The sequence below is a fragment of the Gavialis gangeticus genome, unplaced genomic scaffold (genome assembly GCF_001723915.1).
Source record: "Gavialis gangeticus isolate Ggan-Ray unplaced genomic scaffold, GavGan_comp1, whole genome shotgun sequence".
NCBI classification, from domain to species: Eukaryota; Metazoa; Chordata; order Crocodylia; family Gavialidae; genus Gavialis; species Gavialis gangeticus.
The window spans coordinates 5,064,213-5,078,450 of record NW_017729016.1 but is presented as its reverse complement, the minus strand read 5'-3'; the positions used below and the strand labels follow the sequence as shown (position 1 = coordinate 5,078,450).

General features: G+C 47.4%; 1 protein-coding gene across 1 annotated transcript in view; it reads right to left on the bottom strand.

Annotated features, from left to right (window-relative positions):
* Positions 1 to 202: 202 nt before the first annotated feature.
* The window catches only part of TBL3 (transducin beta like 3), a 17,489-nt gene continuing 3,453 nt past the window's right edge, over positions 203 to 14,238 (bottom strand). The window contains exons 4-22 of the mRNA XM_019512728.1: positions 13,320 to 13,367; positions 12,764 to 12,905; positions 12,135 to 12,219; positions 11,317 to 11,487; positions 10,917 to 10,992; positions 10,161 to 10,257; positions 9,116 to 9,324; positions 8,482 to 8,623; positions 7,879 to 7,937; positions 7,190 to 7,293; positions 6,310 to 6,460; positions 5,902 to 6,132; positions 5,007 to 5,077; positions 3,821 to 3,977; positions 3,333 to 3,391; positions 2,705 to 2,808; positions 1,626 to 1,697; positions 856 to 1,014; positions 203 to 459 (exon numbers count right to left, since the gene is read on the bottom strand). Coding sequence (XP_019368273.1) covers positions 347 to 459; positions 856 to 1,014; positions 1,626 to 1,697; positions 2,705 to 2,808; positions 3,333 to 3,391; positions 3,821 to 3,977; positions 5,007 to 5,077; positions 5,902 to 6,132; positions 6,310 to 6,460; positions 7,190 to 7,293; positions 7,879 to 7,937; positions 8,482 to 8,623; positions 9,116 to 9,324; positions 10,161 to 10,257; positions 10,917 to 10,992; positions 11,317 to 11,487; positions 12,135 to 12,219; positions 12,764 to 12,905; positions 13,320 to 13,367 — 2,250 coding nt within the window. The 3' untranslated portion in view covers positions 203 to 346. The remainder of the gene's footprint in view (positions 460 to 855; positions 1,015 to 1,625; positions 1,698 to 2,704; positions 2,809 to 3,332; positions 3,392 to 3,820; positions 3,978 to 5,006; positions 5,078 to 5,901; positions 6,133 to 6,309; positions 6,461 to 7,189; positions 7,294 to 7,878; positions 7,938 to 8,481; positions 8,624 to 9,115; positions 9,325 to 10,160; positions 10,258 to 10,916; positions 10,993 to 11,316; positions 11,488 to 12,134; positions 12,220 to 12,763; positions 12,906 to 13,319; positions 13,368 to 14,238) is intronic.

Genomic DNA, 14,238 nt, shown 5'->3' with positions numbered 1-14,238 from the left:
TCTACCAGCAGGACCACTTACTGTAAGAGTGTCTCTATGAGGACATTCGTGCTATTTGCGATTTCTCTCAAGCTCATGCACCAACCCTTCAAGATTCAAGGTTTGAAGAGTGAGACGAAGGCGATTCTTGGCCAGGAAGACCATCTCCTCCTTATGCAGGGCCTTGGGAGGCAACAAGGAATTGCTGGACTCACTAATTTAAAAAAACTCACACTTAAAAAATTTATTATAAAAATAGCATAGCTGCAGGGCTGGATGAGAGAGCCAGGCACTGGTAGTACCAGTCACTGCAAGTCCCTGGCTCTTGGTCATAGTCCTCAGTTGACTGCAAGTGGCACGTGAATGGTCACAAACCTTCCTTGTCCCACTTGGAAGTATCAGACAGCCTCATGTTTTGCCACATGAAATCAATGAACATGGATGCTTGCAGTAACCGGCCCAGTCTCTGGAAATGACGTTCTGCAAAAAAAGAAAAGAAATGTTTCTGCTAAACTGCTATGGAGGCCTGTGTGCGCCAAGAAAACTGGGGGGAGGGGGGAATGCCCATCTCTGTCCCGACTGTGGTGAATGGAGGGGGCAGAGAACACGGAGCATGTGTCACCTTTACAGACACCAAGAAATGTCTTCAAAGGGCACCACAGGCCAGTGGAGAAACTCCTAGCTATACCTCATGCTGTAGCAAGCTGTTGGCTACAACATCTGGGTCTGACATGCAGCTCAGAGCACAGGAGTTGGGCTGTGGGCAAGATCAGGTGCAGTGCAGTAGTACTAGAGGTGTTGCTGTAGGAGCCCCCGTGTGATACAGCAGCACAAACAGTGGGACTGAATTGGGGTGCAGCCTCCTTTGTAACTCACCGGTGTAGGGCAGAAGTGATTCCACAGCAGATTTAATGCCATCGTACTGGAGGAGGCACTCAGGGGCTTCATGCTTTAGGAGGATGCCAAGGACAGCCTGAGCCTCGTGGCAGTTGCGAGAGTTTGTGTTCCATGTTACTGAGAACTTCAGCACAGCCTCTAGGAGGGAAAGCAGGAAATACATGGGTTACTCAGGTCTGACTGATTTATGCACAAGACAGCATCACACCATGGGAGAGACCAGGCCAGGCCTATCCAGCTTCCTCCAGATTGAGCAGCAAACCTGCAGGGAAACCGTAACAGCACACAAGCCCCTCATTAGGCTGACCGTGACCCCAGCAGGTCATAAACAACTGACCAGCAATGTAAAAGAGGGGCCTCTCTCAGCAGGAATGGCAATAGCCGTGTGTGACCAGAGTTCTGTATTCCTGCCTTTGTCATCAATCCACCTCAGGCAACTTATTTAATCTCTCCTATGCCTCAATGTCCCCATTCTATAAATGGGGAAAATAAAACTTAGCTGCCTCCCAAAGGGGGTTGGAGGACTTTGAGAACTTCCAACAGAAGATGCTATAAAAACGCAAAATAACACTGTGTGAAGGTTGTGAGCCTCAAATCAGTTCATAGCAGGCTCAGGTCTACATCACGACCAGCTTCTTTCCAAATGGATAAGCCCTGCCTGGTTGGGGGTAAAGCCATGGCAAACAGAGGAAGAATCTGTTCCCTCTAATTTAAGACTTATTACTCATTTGAACCAACACTCAACCAACCTTTCTGATCCTTCCGCAGTCTGAGGATATTCTTTTCCAAGTTCTCTCTTCCATCGGTCTCCTTTAGGATGGCTAAAAGGAGGGGAAGAGCAAAAAGGCAAGGAATCAGGTTAATATACGTATTTTAAAAGTTGAAAAAAAAAACAGCTCAGAGTTTGCAAGTAGGCAGTATCCAAGGATTTGGGACTGTAAGGTGTGCTCTGGTGAAAACAGGTGTGCTTTGCTTTTACAACTGTGTACACAACCACAGGCCTAACTGCACAACTTCTGTAAGTAACCTTGTGGCAGCTGTGTACCTAGCTCCTCCAAATCCAGATTCTAGAAATTATGGGTAAGAAATCAATCAAGGATGAGTCACCGACTTCTGGTAAAGAAAAGGCATCTTTAACCAACATACTTCTTTGTTTTATTTCTAAATATTTTTTTTCTCGTCTTGCTTTTCCAGACGACTGTCACTCATGAGCTTGAACAATAGGTTCTGCAAAAAAAGTCTCCCTCTTATGATCAGGAGAGCCCGATTCTCCATTGGGTCACGATTACATGTGGAAGGCAGCTCTAGCCTCTGCCAAACCACTGCATCTACAAACCTGATATCTAGCCTCATGGGAACAGAAGCTGGCAGCCTGACACCTAGAAGTGCAAATTACTGCTTGCACTGCAACTGTCAGGAGCATATTTGAAACTCAGAGGCTGCAAAGTAACAATTCACCTTGATAGAAAGTCTGGTTTCGGGCTATTGGTTTTGGAGAGAAAGGCTGGCCTGTCTTCCAACTCAAGACTCAAAGCTCCTGGACAATCAGTCACTGTCTGCTGCACTTAGAGGAGCCACTAACGCGTATACAGATCACAGTGTTATACATACCTCTCCTGACATGAGCATATGCAGAAAGACCACAAGGACCACTACAGTTATGTGCATTGCAGTGAGGCAGTGGAGATTTTAAAGTGTCAAATGGAAATGGGGAAGATGGAAAAAGGAGCTGTCCACCCAGCTGGGCTTCTACATTTGTTACCTGCCAATCCTAACAGATTTGGAAGGCCAGGGTAGCAGGCAGCATGCTGTCTCAGGATGTACTTACCTTTGACCACTGTCAGAACAGTGTGCGGGCGATCCAGTGAGATTGCCAGCCCTAAAGCTTTCAGATATTTCTTCTCATGAAGCAGGTTGGAAAGCTCTTGGTCCCTGGAAAACAGGAACAAGACCGCGTTAGAGGGGCTGTTGATTGATGGAACAAACCGTACGCAGAAGGCAGCACATTCAGTAGTGACACTGTGGACAGATTTAGTGCCAAGAACTTAATAAAAGCCTGCTGGCCAGTGCAAACTTCAGTGCCTCCATTGTATGGGTAATTATCCTGGCAGCGCAGTAAAGGCTTTCCTGAGTTATTCTGTGCTGGCTGACATACGAGAAAATGAATGATGAGTAAGTTTTAATAGTCCAACTTGGCTTATCTCAGCAGCACAGAAACATGAAACTAATTGATTTCTGAAGCTGACATATTACAGGAGGGCTCTGCAGGAACTGAAGAGAAACTACAGAAGATGAAGAGACTACAGTAGTATTAGGGGCAAAAGCCAAGGAGTGAAACAAAGGAATCTCTTTCTGGAGAGGAACGAACTGAAAGGCCTGGATTACAGGCAGTCTTGTTGGCTAGCAGGGACCCATTCTATCACCTGCCATCCTAAGTATTTCTTAGGGTCACTCACTTCATAATCTGCTCCTCCTTTTTAGCTTGTTCCTCTTCCAGTTCAATTTCAGTGACATCCTATGAGAGATCAGAAGACAGCTACAGTCAGCTTTTTCAATAAAGAGCCAAAGAGCTGATATTGTATAGCAAGGTCTGTATGACAGGAACCAACTGCTCCCCAAATTCTACGACCCATCCAGGCCCTTTTCAGACAGTGCCATCTTCCATCAAGAGCCAGGCAGGCTGCTCAGGGCCATCTCTTGTCTCTGCCTTTGGAAAGGAGTGACATTGCTGTCCGGGGAATCTTGATGTCGGCTTTAGCTGAGATCCACCAACACTTGTTACCGCAATATTACACATGGAGAAGAATGGAGAGGTTAAAAGTCACCCACCGAGTCAGGGTGGAACTAGGAACAGTCCCTGCAATCTGACTCCTCCACCCTGCACTCTGATCACCTCTAGCCTACACGCTCTCCATTTCTTCCCAAGGCAAACCCTGAACTGTACCTTCCACAGGATGATGCAGGAGTCGCTGGAGGCTGTTACAACCATGTTGTCTTGTTTGTTGCTGTGCAGACCCCACACTTTGTCTTCGTGAGCATCTAATGTTTTCACGCATTCGTTGCTTTTAATCGTCCAGAGTTTTAAGAGCCCATCAGACCCACTGTTGGAAAGCGGAACAGAAACAGAGCATCAACCATGGGGTTTCAGTCTAGAGTACTGTTCTCTGCCTGCTCAGCTGCACAACTGGTTGCATGATAATAGCAGCTCTTGAACAGCAGAAAAAGAAAGGAAACTATCCTAGTATCTGTGACCCTTGGTTCACCATTGGATTTGAAGGCCTCCCAACACTGTTGTGTGTTTATCTTTACAGCCCTCTATAGAGCTGGATAATGAGCTCTCTAGAGTGGGCATGAAGGCACAGAGATGCTAAGTGTCTTGTCAAGGTCACACAGAAGAGCTGTGAACCAAACCTGGGTGTCCTCACATCCCAGCCTAGTGGTATAATCCCAGTCTCTGAACAAGGTAGTCTGTAAAATACGGTCTGCTTCTCACGATGCAGGGAGTTTATTGGCTGCCAGCCCACAAAACAGAAAGTTAGCTCGTTCAGATTTTGCAGCAGTAAAAGCAAAGAAACCTTTTCCCAAAGGCCCTGGGTTCATGCCCTTTCAGGTGATTATTCTGTAGCGTGCCAGATGTGCTAGGCAGAACCCGCACCCCCTACAGCCGCTTTGCACACTGGGTCTACCCATGATCTCTGGTGAGGCGGGGGCATCAGGACCCAGCTGCCCAGGTTGGAGGTTGAGCAGGGAAGGAGCTAATCTCATCAGCGTCTATCCTCTTCCCCATCAGCCAGGTGAACTGCAGGCACTGTATCTGCTCCTTGGAAAGCCTGACAGCCAAGACACCAGGTGCTGAGCCAGCTAGTTGTGGCTCTGGGAACATTATAGACCCAGCTCAGTGGAAGTGGCCCCAGCAGTGGGAGTCCTCCCAGACTCCCCCACAGCAGAACACAGTTCTCTCTCGTGTGTGAATCCCCACTGTGAAGTGTGCGTCCCTCCCTTGGGGAAGGGACTTTGCAAATCTAATCTGACTGCTCCAGCCTCTGCTCTCCAGTCAATGGTGTGGAACAAATTTCTACTCAGGACTGGCTCTGACATGCAGCACACAGGTTCCCAGGGCCAGCACATACCTAGTAAGCAGCTGTGTCCCGCGGCTCACAAAAATGATCTTCAGCACAGAGGCATCGTGGCCTTCAAACGTCTGGAAAATTAAAAAGGGAGCATAACAATGCCAAAGCTGCCTAGAGACTAACCAGCCATCATCCCTGCTGCAGATGCATGCCTGTGGTGCTGGCTCCATCAGCTAGCTAGGCATTGCAGGCAGTGCAGGGAGTAGAAATTGTCCAAAAAGGACAGTTCTCTCTCAAGAATGCAACAGATTCCTGAAGCACTGGGAAATAAGTTTCAATGGACAGATGTCTGGACATGCCCTTGTGTTACTTTGTTGAAGGCTGGTGTAGTTGTTTTAGCTTGCGATACACAGCCAAACCCCAAGTGGTATAATCAGAGGGAGACAGCTGTGCCCTCTTGAAAAGACTGAGTCACCAGCTATCGCCTATAAAATACAGGATAATGCTGCTTGAGTGAGTATCCCAGCACTGGGACTGCTGGCTTCTCTAAAAGGAGTGGGACAGCAGAAATTGTGGAGTTTAGCATCTGCCATCTCAAACTCAGAAACAGGCAGACAGTCTGGACAGATGCTTCTTCATGAAAATCATTCTTGGCCTGTTTCCTTCATGGTTATGCCTGCATAAGGTCAAAGGGAGAATGTGCCTATTCTCTGGCAATCAGCTCATGAGCTAGAGGGAGGCAGTTACTCAGAGCACCGACTCCGCTCCTGTCCAGGGGTTGGCTTAGTGCCTATGCATGCCTCATATCCCAGTGACTAGTCCTAGAGAACAAAGTCAGGCCTGGCTTGCGTGCCCCTCTGCCTGGCAGTGCTGCTACGCTTCTGCTAGGTGGGCCAACCCCCATGCCTGCTTGGAGCTGCCTTGCTGAATCTCTGTCCTGTTAGCGTTCTGTTACCTTTAGACAACTGAAGTCACGAAGACCCCACAACTTCACGGTGCCATCAGCTGAGGAGGTGGCCAAGACCTGATCCACAGGAGAAAACTGCACACACCAGATCCCACGTTTGTGTCCAGTAAAGACGCCCATCAGAGAGCAGTCGGGACAGGACCATAGCTTGGCCGTCCTGTCCTGAGAGCCGGTGGCGATCAGCTTGTCATTTGGAGAAACTGCCACACTGTTTATATCCTAGAGAAAGTCAGGTAGAAGGAGAGAAAGGGTGCACAGGGGTTACGTTCTCTTGCCAGGCTTACCCAAACACCTGGTCAATCCAGGCTAGGAAATGGGAGGGGGAGGAGCAGTAAGAAAACTTGCTAAACATGCTCCAAAAGAAAAGAAACTCACTCACATCTGCTGGCATTTTACCTTGTGGTGACCCTTCTCGGTTACTTGGGCCTGAAGGATTTCTGGACTCGAGATCAAGGCGGCTTTGGCTTTGGAAGTGAGGGACACTGGGAGATTCCAGACCTTGATCGTGCTGTCTTGGCTGCAGGTCACAACAAAACTCTCTTTCATTCTGGAGGGAAAAGGAACAGGCCAAGAGGAAAAATTTCAAATGCAACGAAGCAGAACAATCACTTTACTGACACAAAGAAAAGGCCTCTTTCTACCACCTTCTACACGTATCCAGTCACTCAGCTAGGACTCTGAACAGCTAAGTTCTTTAATGTTTTTAAAAGCTTCAATTAATTTCAGGCAAGCCCTGGCAGCAAGAGCCTCTGGCAGTTCAGACATTAGCCACAGGCACTGTTACTCCTCTGAATCAAGTATCCATTCCCGTATCACCGCTTCCAAGTACAAAAACTGATCTTCAGAAAGGAAGTAAAGAATGAAGGAAGGAGCAGAATGTATAAACAAGTAGGGCTTCCCAGTCAGTTCTCTTATCTCGGTGTTTTTCCAGTTCTGTACCAAGCCCCTGGCTTTCACCGTACTTCAAGGTTCCTACAGCTTTGTGTTCTTTAGGATACTTAGATGTCAAGTCAAGGATGAAAAAACCAAGCACTAGGGCTGGATGGGATGGGCACTGGGGTGTCAAGTGCCCCCGTGCACCTTCAGTCTGCTACACTGGCACGAAGAATTACAAGGATCCTATTCCAACATTTGCCCACATGTGCTATAAAACAAGTGCACCTCCTGCCCCCTCCAGCGCAGGATGCTACACAGGTGACTGAGCGACCTGGCTTCATCTAGGTGGCAGCACCTGCATTCAGATGAAGACCCCATGTAAGAACAATACCTCCATTACCTTGAGCAACAGATTGTGCCCACTCCATACGTGTGGCCTACTCCCTGAGCCAGACAGAGCACCTCACCCGCTTTATTCATCCGCCAGATTCGGAAGCTTTTGTCCTGAAACAGGAAAGCCGAAAGTCATTGCCCGTGCCAATGGATTAGAACAAGAAAAGCTGAAAGGCCTGGTATGCTCTGCCTTCAAATAGCATCTCTATCTGCATTTTTCACTGTATCATCCCTAGCCAGACCTGAGACTTGGGCTTATGGATTGGATTTGGCCAGGTTGGGGAGCTGGCACTTTGTCCCTTTGCTTTGCCTCCTGGGTATGAAGAATACAAAGCTGTAAAAACCCTGATGTATGTAGTCTCTGCTCCCAGGCTGTTTCACAGCCATACCTAGCAGTGAGCTCACCTGCTGCAGAGCAGAACACATACCCAGGAAAAAATGTGGCATCACTATAATAAAAGGAACACAGGTCTTCCTGGGGCCAGTATCAAGAAACGATGGTGAATGAGAAATGGGGTTCAGAAAGCACTCAAAAATGTCCATGAAAGGGGTAAAGCTCAACTGCCAGGGCAGAGTTCCCTTTAGTACAAAGGCCCTTCCTAACACTGCCAGCAAAGAGCAGGAAAACTCTGCCCATGAGAGCAAAAGTCACTTAAAGTAAAATGCCTTATATAAAGGAACAGAGTACCCCATTACCTTGGCAGAACTGGCAAACATCATGCCCTTTCTGAAGACATCCAGGGCCAGAACCGTTTCTGAAAGGAGACAGTAAGAGAGCAGCCATGTAGCCTTCTGCCTGGCCAAAAGACAGACATGAGATATGGCTGAGACTACCACCTCGTGATGGGATGGCTCGACAGCCTCAGGACATATCAGCACTGTGAGCTCCAGCACTCGCTGTTAAGTGACTGGCTGAATCTGTAGATCAAACCCCAAACACACTGGACTGGTGTTCGGAGATTACCATCACCCCCAACTCTCTCTCTAACTAAAGCAGATGTCAGTGCTGGTGAGTGGTGCAGGACAGAGCCCCGAAAACTGGAAGCTTTCCCCTTGTGCAAAGTGGGCACAGCACGAACAGCAGGAGGACAAGCTTCCTGCACATGCTGCCTACAAACCACAGGCCTCTATGCTGCTCTAGAGAACTAACAGTACAGCAGGATCTCTGCTTTAGAGAACTAACAGTGCAGAGGGTCTGCACAGACAAGTCTTAGAAAGAGAGAAGCCAAATTACAGGAGACACGCACATGCTCCCCTCCCTCCCAGCACAAAACTCACAAGCTTCTCAGTCCCTCATACCTGTGTGCCCATAGAGGATTTGGCAGTGTGATGTTGCTAGTTCAAACAATTTCAGCTGAGGGCTGTTAGTAGCCACGACAATGTGAGAGTCAGCAGGACCGAGGAACCTCACATCCAAGACCTCGTCGTTGTAACCTGCAAACTGAGGGCAACAGAACAACAGGCAGTTTAAAAGGCAAGAAATGAGCTGGCTAGAGCAGAACCAAACAACAGCTCACATACTCGGTAGCACAGAATTACTGTTGCTTTACCAGGCAATCTTTCAATCAGTGCCACACATGCCAATCTAAAAGAGCAGTCTCCCTTGAACACACACGTCAGAGGGCCTGGAGCACTCCTAAGCTGATCTACGCCTTGCTGACCTTGCGTTTCAATACTTTAAGGAGATTCCTCTAAAGAGCAACCTTTAAGTCCCAATGATCAAAGATCAGGACCTTCTGTTGTTCAGTCTCCCAATTCAATGCCTTAGGCAAAGCTCCCTCAAATAACTCCCCCCTCTGCAAAGCCATGCCCTATGCCTTGGAGTCCAATACAAGCAGATGGACATGTGATACTGCACTAGACAGGGAAAGACTTGGTCAGGCAGGGAGCTGTCCCAGAGGGCAGTGAGAAAGGAGAGAGAGACTATTTGTACCTGCTTCCTTAGCTGAAGAGTCTGAATGTTGTACAGGACGATATTATGCTCAGCAGTCACGGTTGCAATCTCGTTTTTCTCAGGCACCAGGATGCAGTTAGTCAGGCTGCATTCATTAGTTTCCTCCCCTCTGGACTCCACAGGCTGGTAGGGCACAGGTTGGGTGTACACACAGGCAGCTGTGGCCGCTTCCCAGATCCGCAGGGCCCCTAATGGAGGGAAGAATCATTGAGGGGCAGTTTCATGACATTACTGGGGCAGTATTGCCCCAGTCTCCTGAACAGTACTGGATCAAACACTGGCTTTGCTTACAGGATCATGCTGTTCTGGTTTACTAAAGCTGTGATTGTCCAGATATTGTTTTAGCGGCACACAAAGGCTACGTGGACACTTGTTTTGGTCTAAACCTCATTTCAGGTTCCCCGAAGTCAGCTGCAGACAGGCTTAAACTAAATCAGTGGTTTTCAACCTCCAGTCCATGGACCCCTGGGGGTCTGCAGACTGTGTCTAAGGGGTCTGTGAAAGATGACTATGATCAATGAAAAGTATGTGAATACCCACACTTACAATTCAAAGGGGCCCCCAGTGCCATTCAAAATTTTTTAGGGGTCTGCAAATGAAAAAAATATTGTAACCACTGAGCTAAAAATCGGTGGAAGCCACTGCAACTGAGTTAAGAGCGTCTACACAGGGGGTTGCACTGCTTTAAAACCCAACTTAATTTAAACCAGTGCAATTTTCTATATTAGACAAGGCTTCTAAGAAAAGAGGTGTTGTCTGAGCTCACTTTAACTACAGGATCTGTCCAGGCATTCAGTGCACTCTTTCCTAGGGGAAGAATGAGGCAGAACTGGGCTGAGGGAGAAAGTGATGCGTCACCTCCCCCAGGCATGCTGGAAAAGGCTCACTAACCTGGGCAAGGGCTTTTGTCATACACAAAGTAATGGTAGGACCATGAGCCCTGGCAGTGGAAGAGAATGGAGTTCCCTTCCCTTCCACAGTCAGGCAGGGACAAGCCAGGAAATGCCAAGGGGTTCACACTCACCTTTGCTGCCAGCTGTGACAAAGTGAAGCCCTTGCTTCTGCACGCCAAGCTGTGAGAAATCTCCATCCTCAGGTAACAGGATTGCAGCTTCCACGCTCTAGGGGCGATTCAACAGGCCATGACACACTGGCTGGGAGCCCGGGATCCAATTCCTTCTCAGCAAATGTGAGAATTCTATGGAATGCTAGGTTTGTTAGCCGGCTGAGCTTTCACTTCCAACTGCACCCACACTGGACTATACAGGAGCATGGGAAACAATAATACAGGCAAAAAAAGCCAGCCTTGACACCATAAAGGGTGACATCCCTTTTCACCCTCAGGACTTGAATGGCAGATGGCACAGGCGAGTGCCAATTGCCCCACAATACCAAACAACGAGGGGAGAATAAATGAAACAGGAGGGATACTGGAAAAGTGACTTCACACCCAGCCAGAAGACACTTGATGTGCAATGTCAGAACCTACAGGATCCAGAACAGGAGCAATCCTCTTATGTAGCAATGTCCAGGCTTGGATTGCAACTTGGACTGTATTTGGACCAGTTTCCTAGAAGTCCCAATACCTGTATAAATATTTATCTGCTTGCTATCTCCTTTCCATATCCTGAGTCCCCCAGCTAGAAAGCATATATATGCAGCAAAGGGAAAGTTAAATGTGAGAGCCTGTCTAACTACTCAGTCTTGAGGCAGGCTCCCTTCTCTCCTGCTTGGAGGTGTGCTCCACTGAGGTAGAAAAAGTCTTTCAGTGTAATCTCACCTCATACACAGGGATAGTCCTCTTGGCTGCTCTTGTCTTCAGGTCCCATACCATGCAGATTTTATCACGGCCTGAACTGCAACAGAGTTGATAAAAGCATTTTCACTAGCAGCCCCATCTCACCAATGTGCAATTCCAGAGCTGCAGTTGTGAGGACTCAGCACTTCTCTAAGTCAGATCCATAAAAGATGAGGTCTGCGAGTCTGTTCAGTGTTCAGCGAGTCACAAAGAATGGTAAAGTGAAACCCAGACCCCAGGTCTCTTCTCTAATGTTCCCACCTGAGACTGAATGGGCAGCATTGTCAGTCCTCTGCTCCCATGCAGAGTACAGGTATGCTATGTGTTTCTTGGCAACAGGGAGGTAAGTGGAGGAGGCAGGCTGACCCATTAATAATGTTACCTGATGAGGGTATTCCCATCTGCAGCAAAAGTAAGAGAAGTGATAGCGCTGTAATGGCCATCAAGCATAGCAATGCACTTGCTGGAAGTCAGGTTCCAGATCCGGATCTTATAGTCCATTGAAGAGGAGAACAGCTGCAACCGGGAAATGTCGGGGTGGAACTCAACAACACTGAAGAGAGAGGAGAGAGACAGACACACTCAAACAGAGCAGACACTGACCATCCAGCAGTGGCAGGTAGCGTGCAGCCTGCCCAGAAAGTTCACTTATGTTAGCTGCACTGAATCTAAGATCCTATTTCCTCTGCAGGATATCTGCCATCCACACTTGGTTTATCAGGGAAAGAGACCCAGGGTCTGTGCTTGCCATATGCCTCTCAATTGCCAGCGTCTCAGTTTGGGTCTACAAAACTCCTTAATGACATCATGCACTTCCCTATCTTGTCTGCCCAAAGCAACAACCACAGGACTCTGGGAAGAAGAACAGTGTTAAGCGTTGTAATTCAGCCAGGATGTCACGGCTGACATCCTCGCTATTAAGAAATGCACCATGGGATGTTTTCACGTGTTATTTCTAGAAGAAACCATGGTGCTCCCTCCCACCAGCCAGGGGCCTATCATCAGCCCTAACTCAGAAGTTCCATAATTGGGTTATCCTTTATTAACTAGAGTTTCAGGAATCTCACTCACAAACTCCTATCTGCAAGCTGCAATTCCTTATTTTAAACAGGCCTCCTGGGTGAAATGTCATGCTCTGGTGACATGGTCTCTGCTTGTTTCCTTAACTGAAAGGTGAGAATAAGAGGAATTTCTCCTTACTGTACAACCCCCGCTGATCCTTTCAGGTTGTGTGTGCAGTACTGTTTGATTACATCCCAGATCTTGATGGTGCTGTCACAGCCCCCTGGGAGAAGACAAGACAGGAGAAAGGAAATGGGGTCAGCACATCAGAATCTGTATCCGAGTTTCACAGGTTACAAAAATGAGAGAGAATGACTAATCATAGCAATAACCATGGAGTACTTCCTACACCTGAAGGTTCTGCAAAAGTAACTCATTAAACCTGCAATAGGTGGGTAATTTAATCAGTACTCACAGCTGAGGAGCGAGAGAGACAGAAGTGAAATGACTTGGTAGTAAGCCCTGCAGGGAGTCAGCTTCAGGGCTTGCATCTCAACTCAGGAATTCCTGACCCCCAGTTCTGTCCATAGACCCTCAGACCAAGCTGCTGCTTTAAGTATGTATTACAAATATAAAATGTTTATTTAATATGTTCTCTCTGTGGGGTTCATTACATGATTCTTGATGAAAGCAAAGTCCTGAGAAACTACCTGTTTCTCTTCTGATTTCTTACAAACATCAAGGCAGCTCTATCTTATATTATCCTGAATAAGCCTAATATATCCAAATACACAGACTTCTTCACCATGCAACATTAAATAAGGTACCTGTAGCTAACAAAGTTGAAGTGGAATCAAAGGTCATGCTGGCTACTGGTGCCATATGCACTGCTTTCCACGTGCGTGTACACTTGTTCTCTCGCCAATCCCACTGTTTTAACAGCAATGCTCTGCTTCCTGTCACAAGGATCTGGTGACAACAAAACCAGGCAACAAGAAATAGAAACTCAATTAGCTAGTGCAGAATAGGACTATTTTTATGCTCGTGGCAAGTTTTAGAAGACCTGGAATCAGGCCAAACCCTAGAATTTTCAATTACCAAAAGAAACCAGTTCTGAAGCTAATTTATTTCTCTGTGCTGTATGTTTTGCTTTGGTTGCAATAACGTCCAGATTCATACAAAAAGAAAAGTACATTGTAATGTGATGGACAGAAATGCAATTGTGTAATGCCACTGACAAAGACTGAGTGCATTACAAGTGTGTTTAGAAGCTGTCAGAACCACTGATCAGAGGCAACAGTAAACACCTAAGCATGTCTACAATGCATTTATGCTTTGTAAGTTGGAAAGAGAAATTAGAAGGAAGTGTAACTTGTCACATACCTCATCATCAGGACTAAGAACAAATGATGTAATGTCCTCTTGATCTTCCTATAAACAAGGAAAGACACTTACATCGTCTGCACAATATTTGTAAATACCACAGTCCTATGTTTCTAACAGGCAATGTAAACACTAATTTATATCTACTAGCTTCCTGTACTCACTCAGGATGCATTTCACTGTATAACTTCCAGTGGGAGAAGCTCCAGGAGGGTCACAAGGAAGTCGATATACAAGCCTGATTAAGGAGCAACTCCCACCTGTGGACGCATTTGCCTGGCTGAGGGATGTGAACCCATCATGTTTCTGGGAAGCTATTCATAGCTTCCATTTAACTTACATCATTGACAAGCGCAAACTTTTTGTTCTAGTTGGCCCCAAAAGCCCCACATTTCCAGAGAGACCATATGCATATACATGTCCTGCTCTGATCAGGGGGATCTGATACCGGCTATATCAATTTGGGACTAGCTTCCCAGATTAAGGACAATAAGAAGTCCTTTTTTAAATACATAGGGGGCAAAAAGAAGGTCCCGGGTAACGTGGGGCACTTGCAGGATGCGTTGGGAAATTTGGTCATCACACCAGACAACAAAGCTAACATGTTTAACGATTTCTTTGCCTCTGTCTTCCTAAGTAGGGACCAGAACAGCCACCTCCCTGCTGGGCCCCCTCGGGCCCTGGGGGAAGCACACCTGGGCCAAGGGTTAGCAAGGAATTAGTTAGGGAGCTTCTGGAGGGACTGGACATATTCAAGTCAGCCAGTCCGGACTATCTCCACCCTAGAGTTCTAAAGGAATTGGCCGAGGTCATTGCGGGACCCCAGCACAGCTTTATGAGCACTCGTGGTGCTCTGGTGTGGTGCCGGAGGACTGGAAGAGGGCCAGCGTGGTTCCCATCTTCAAAAAAGGGAGGAAGG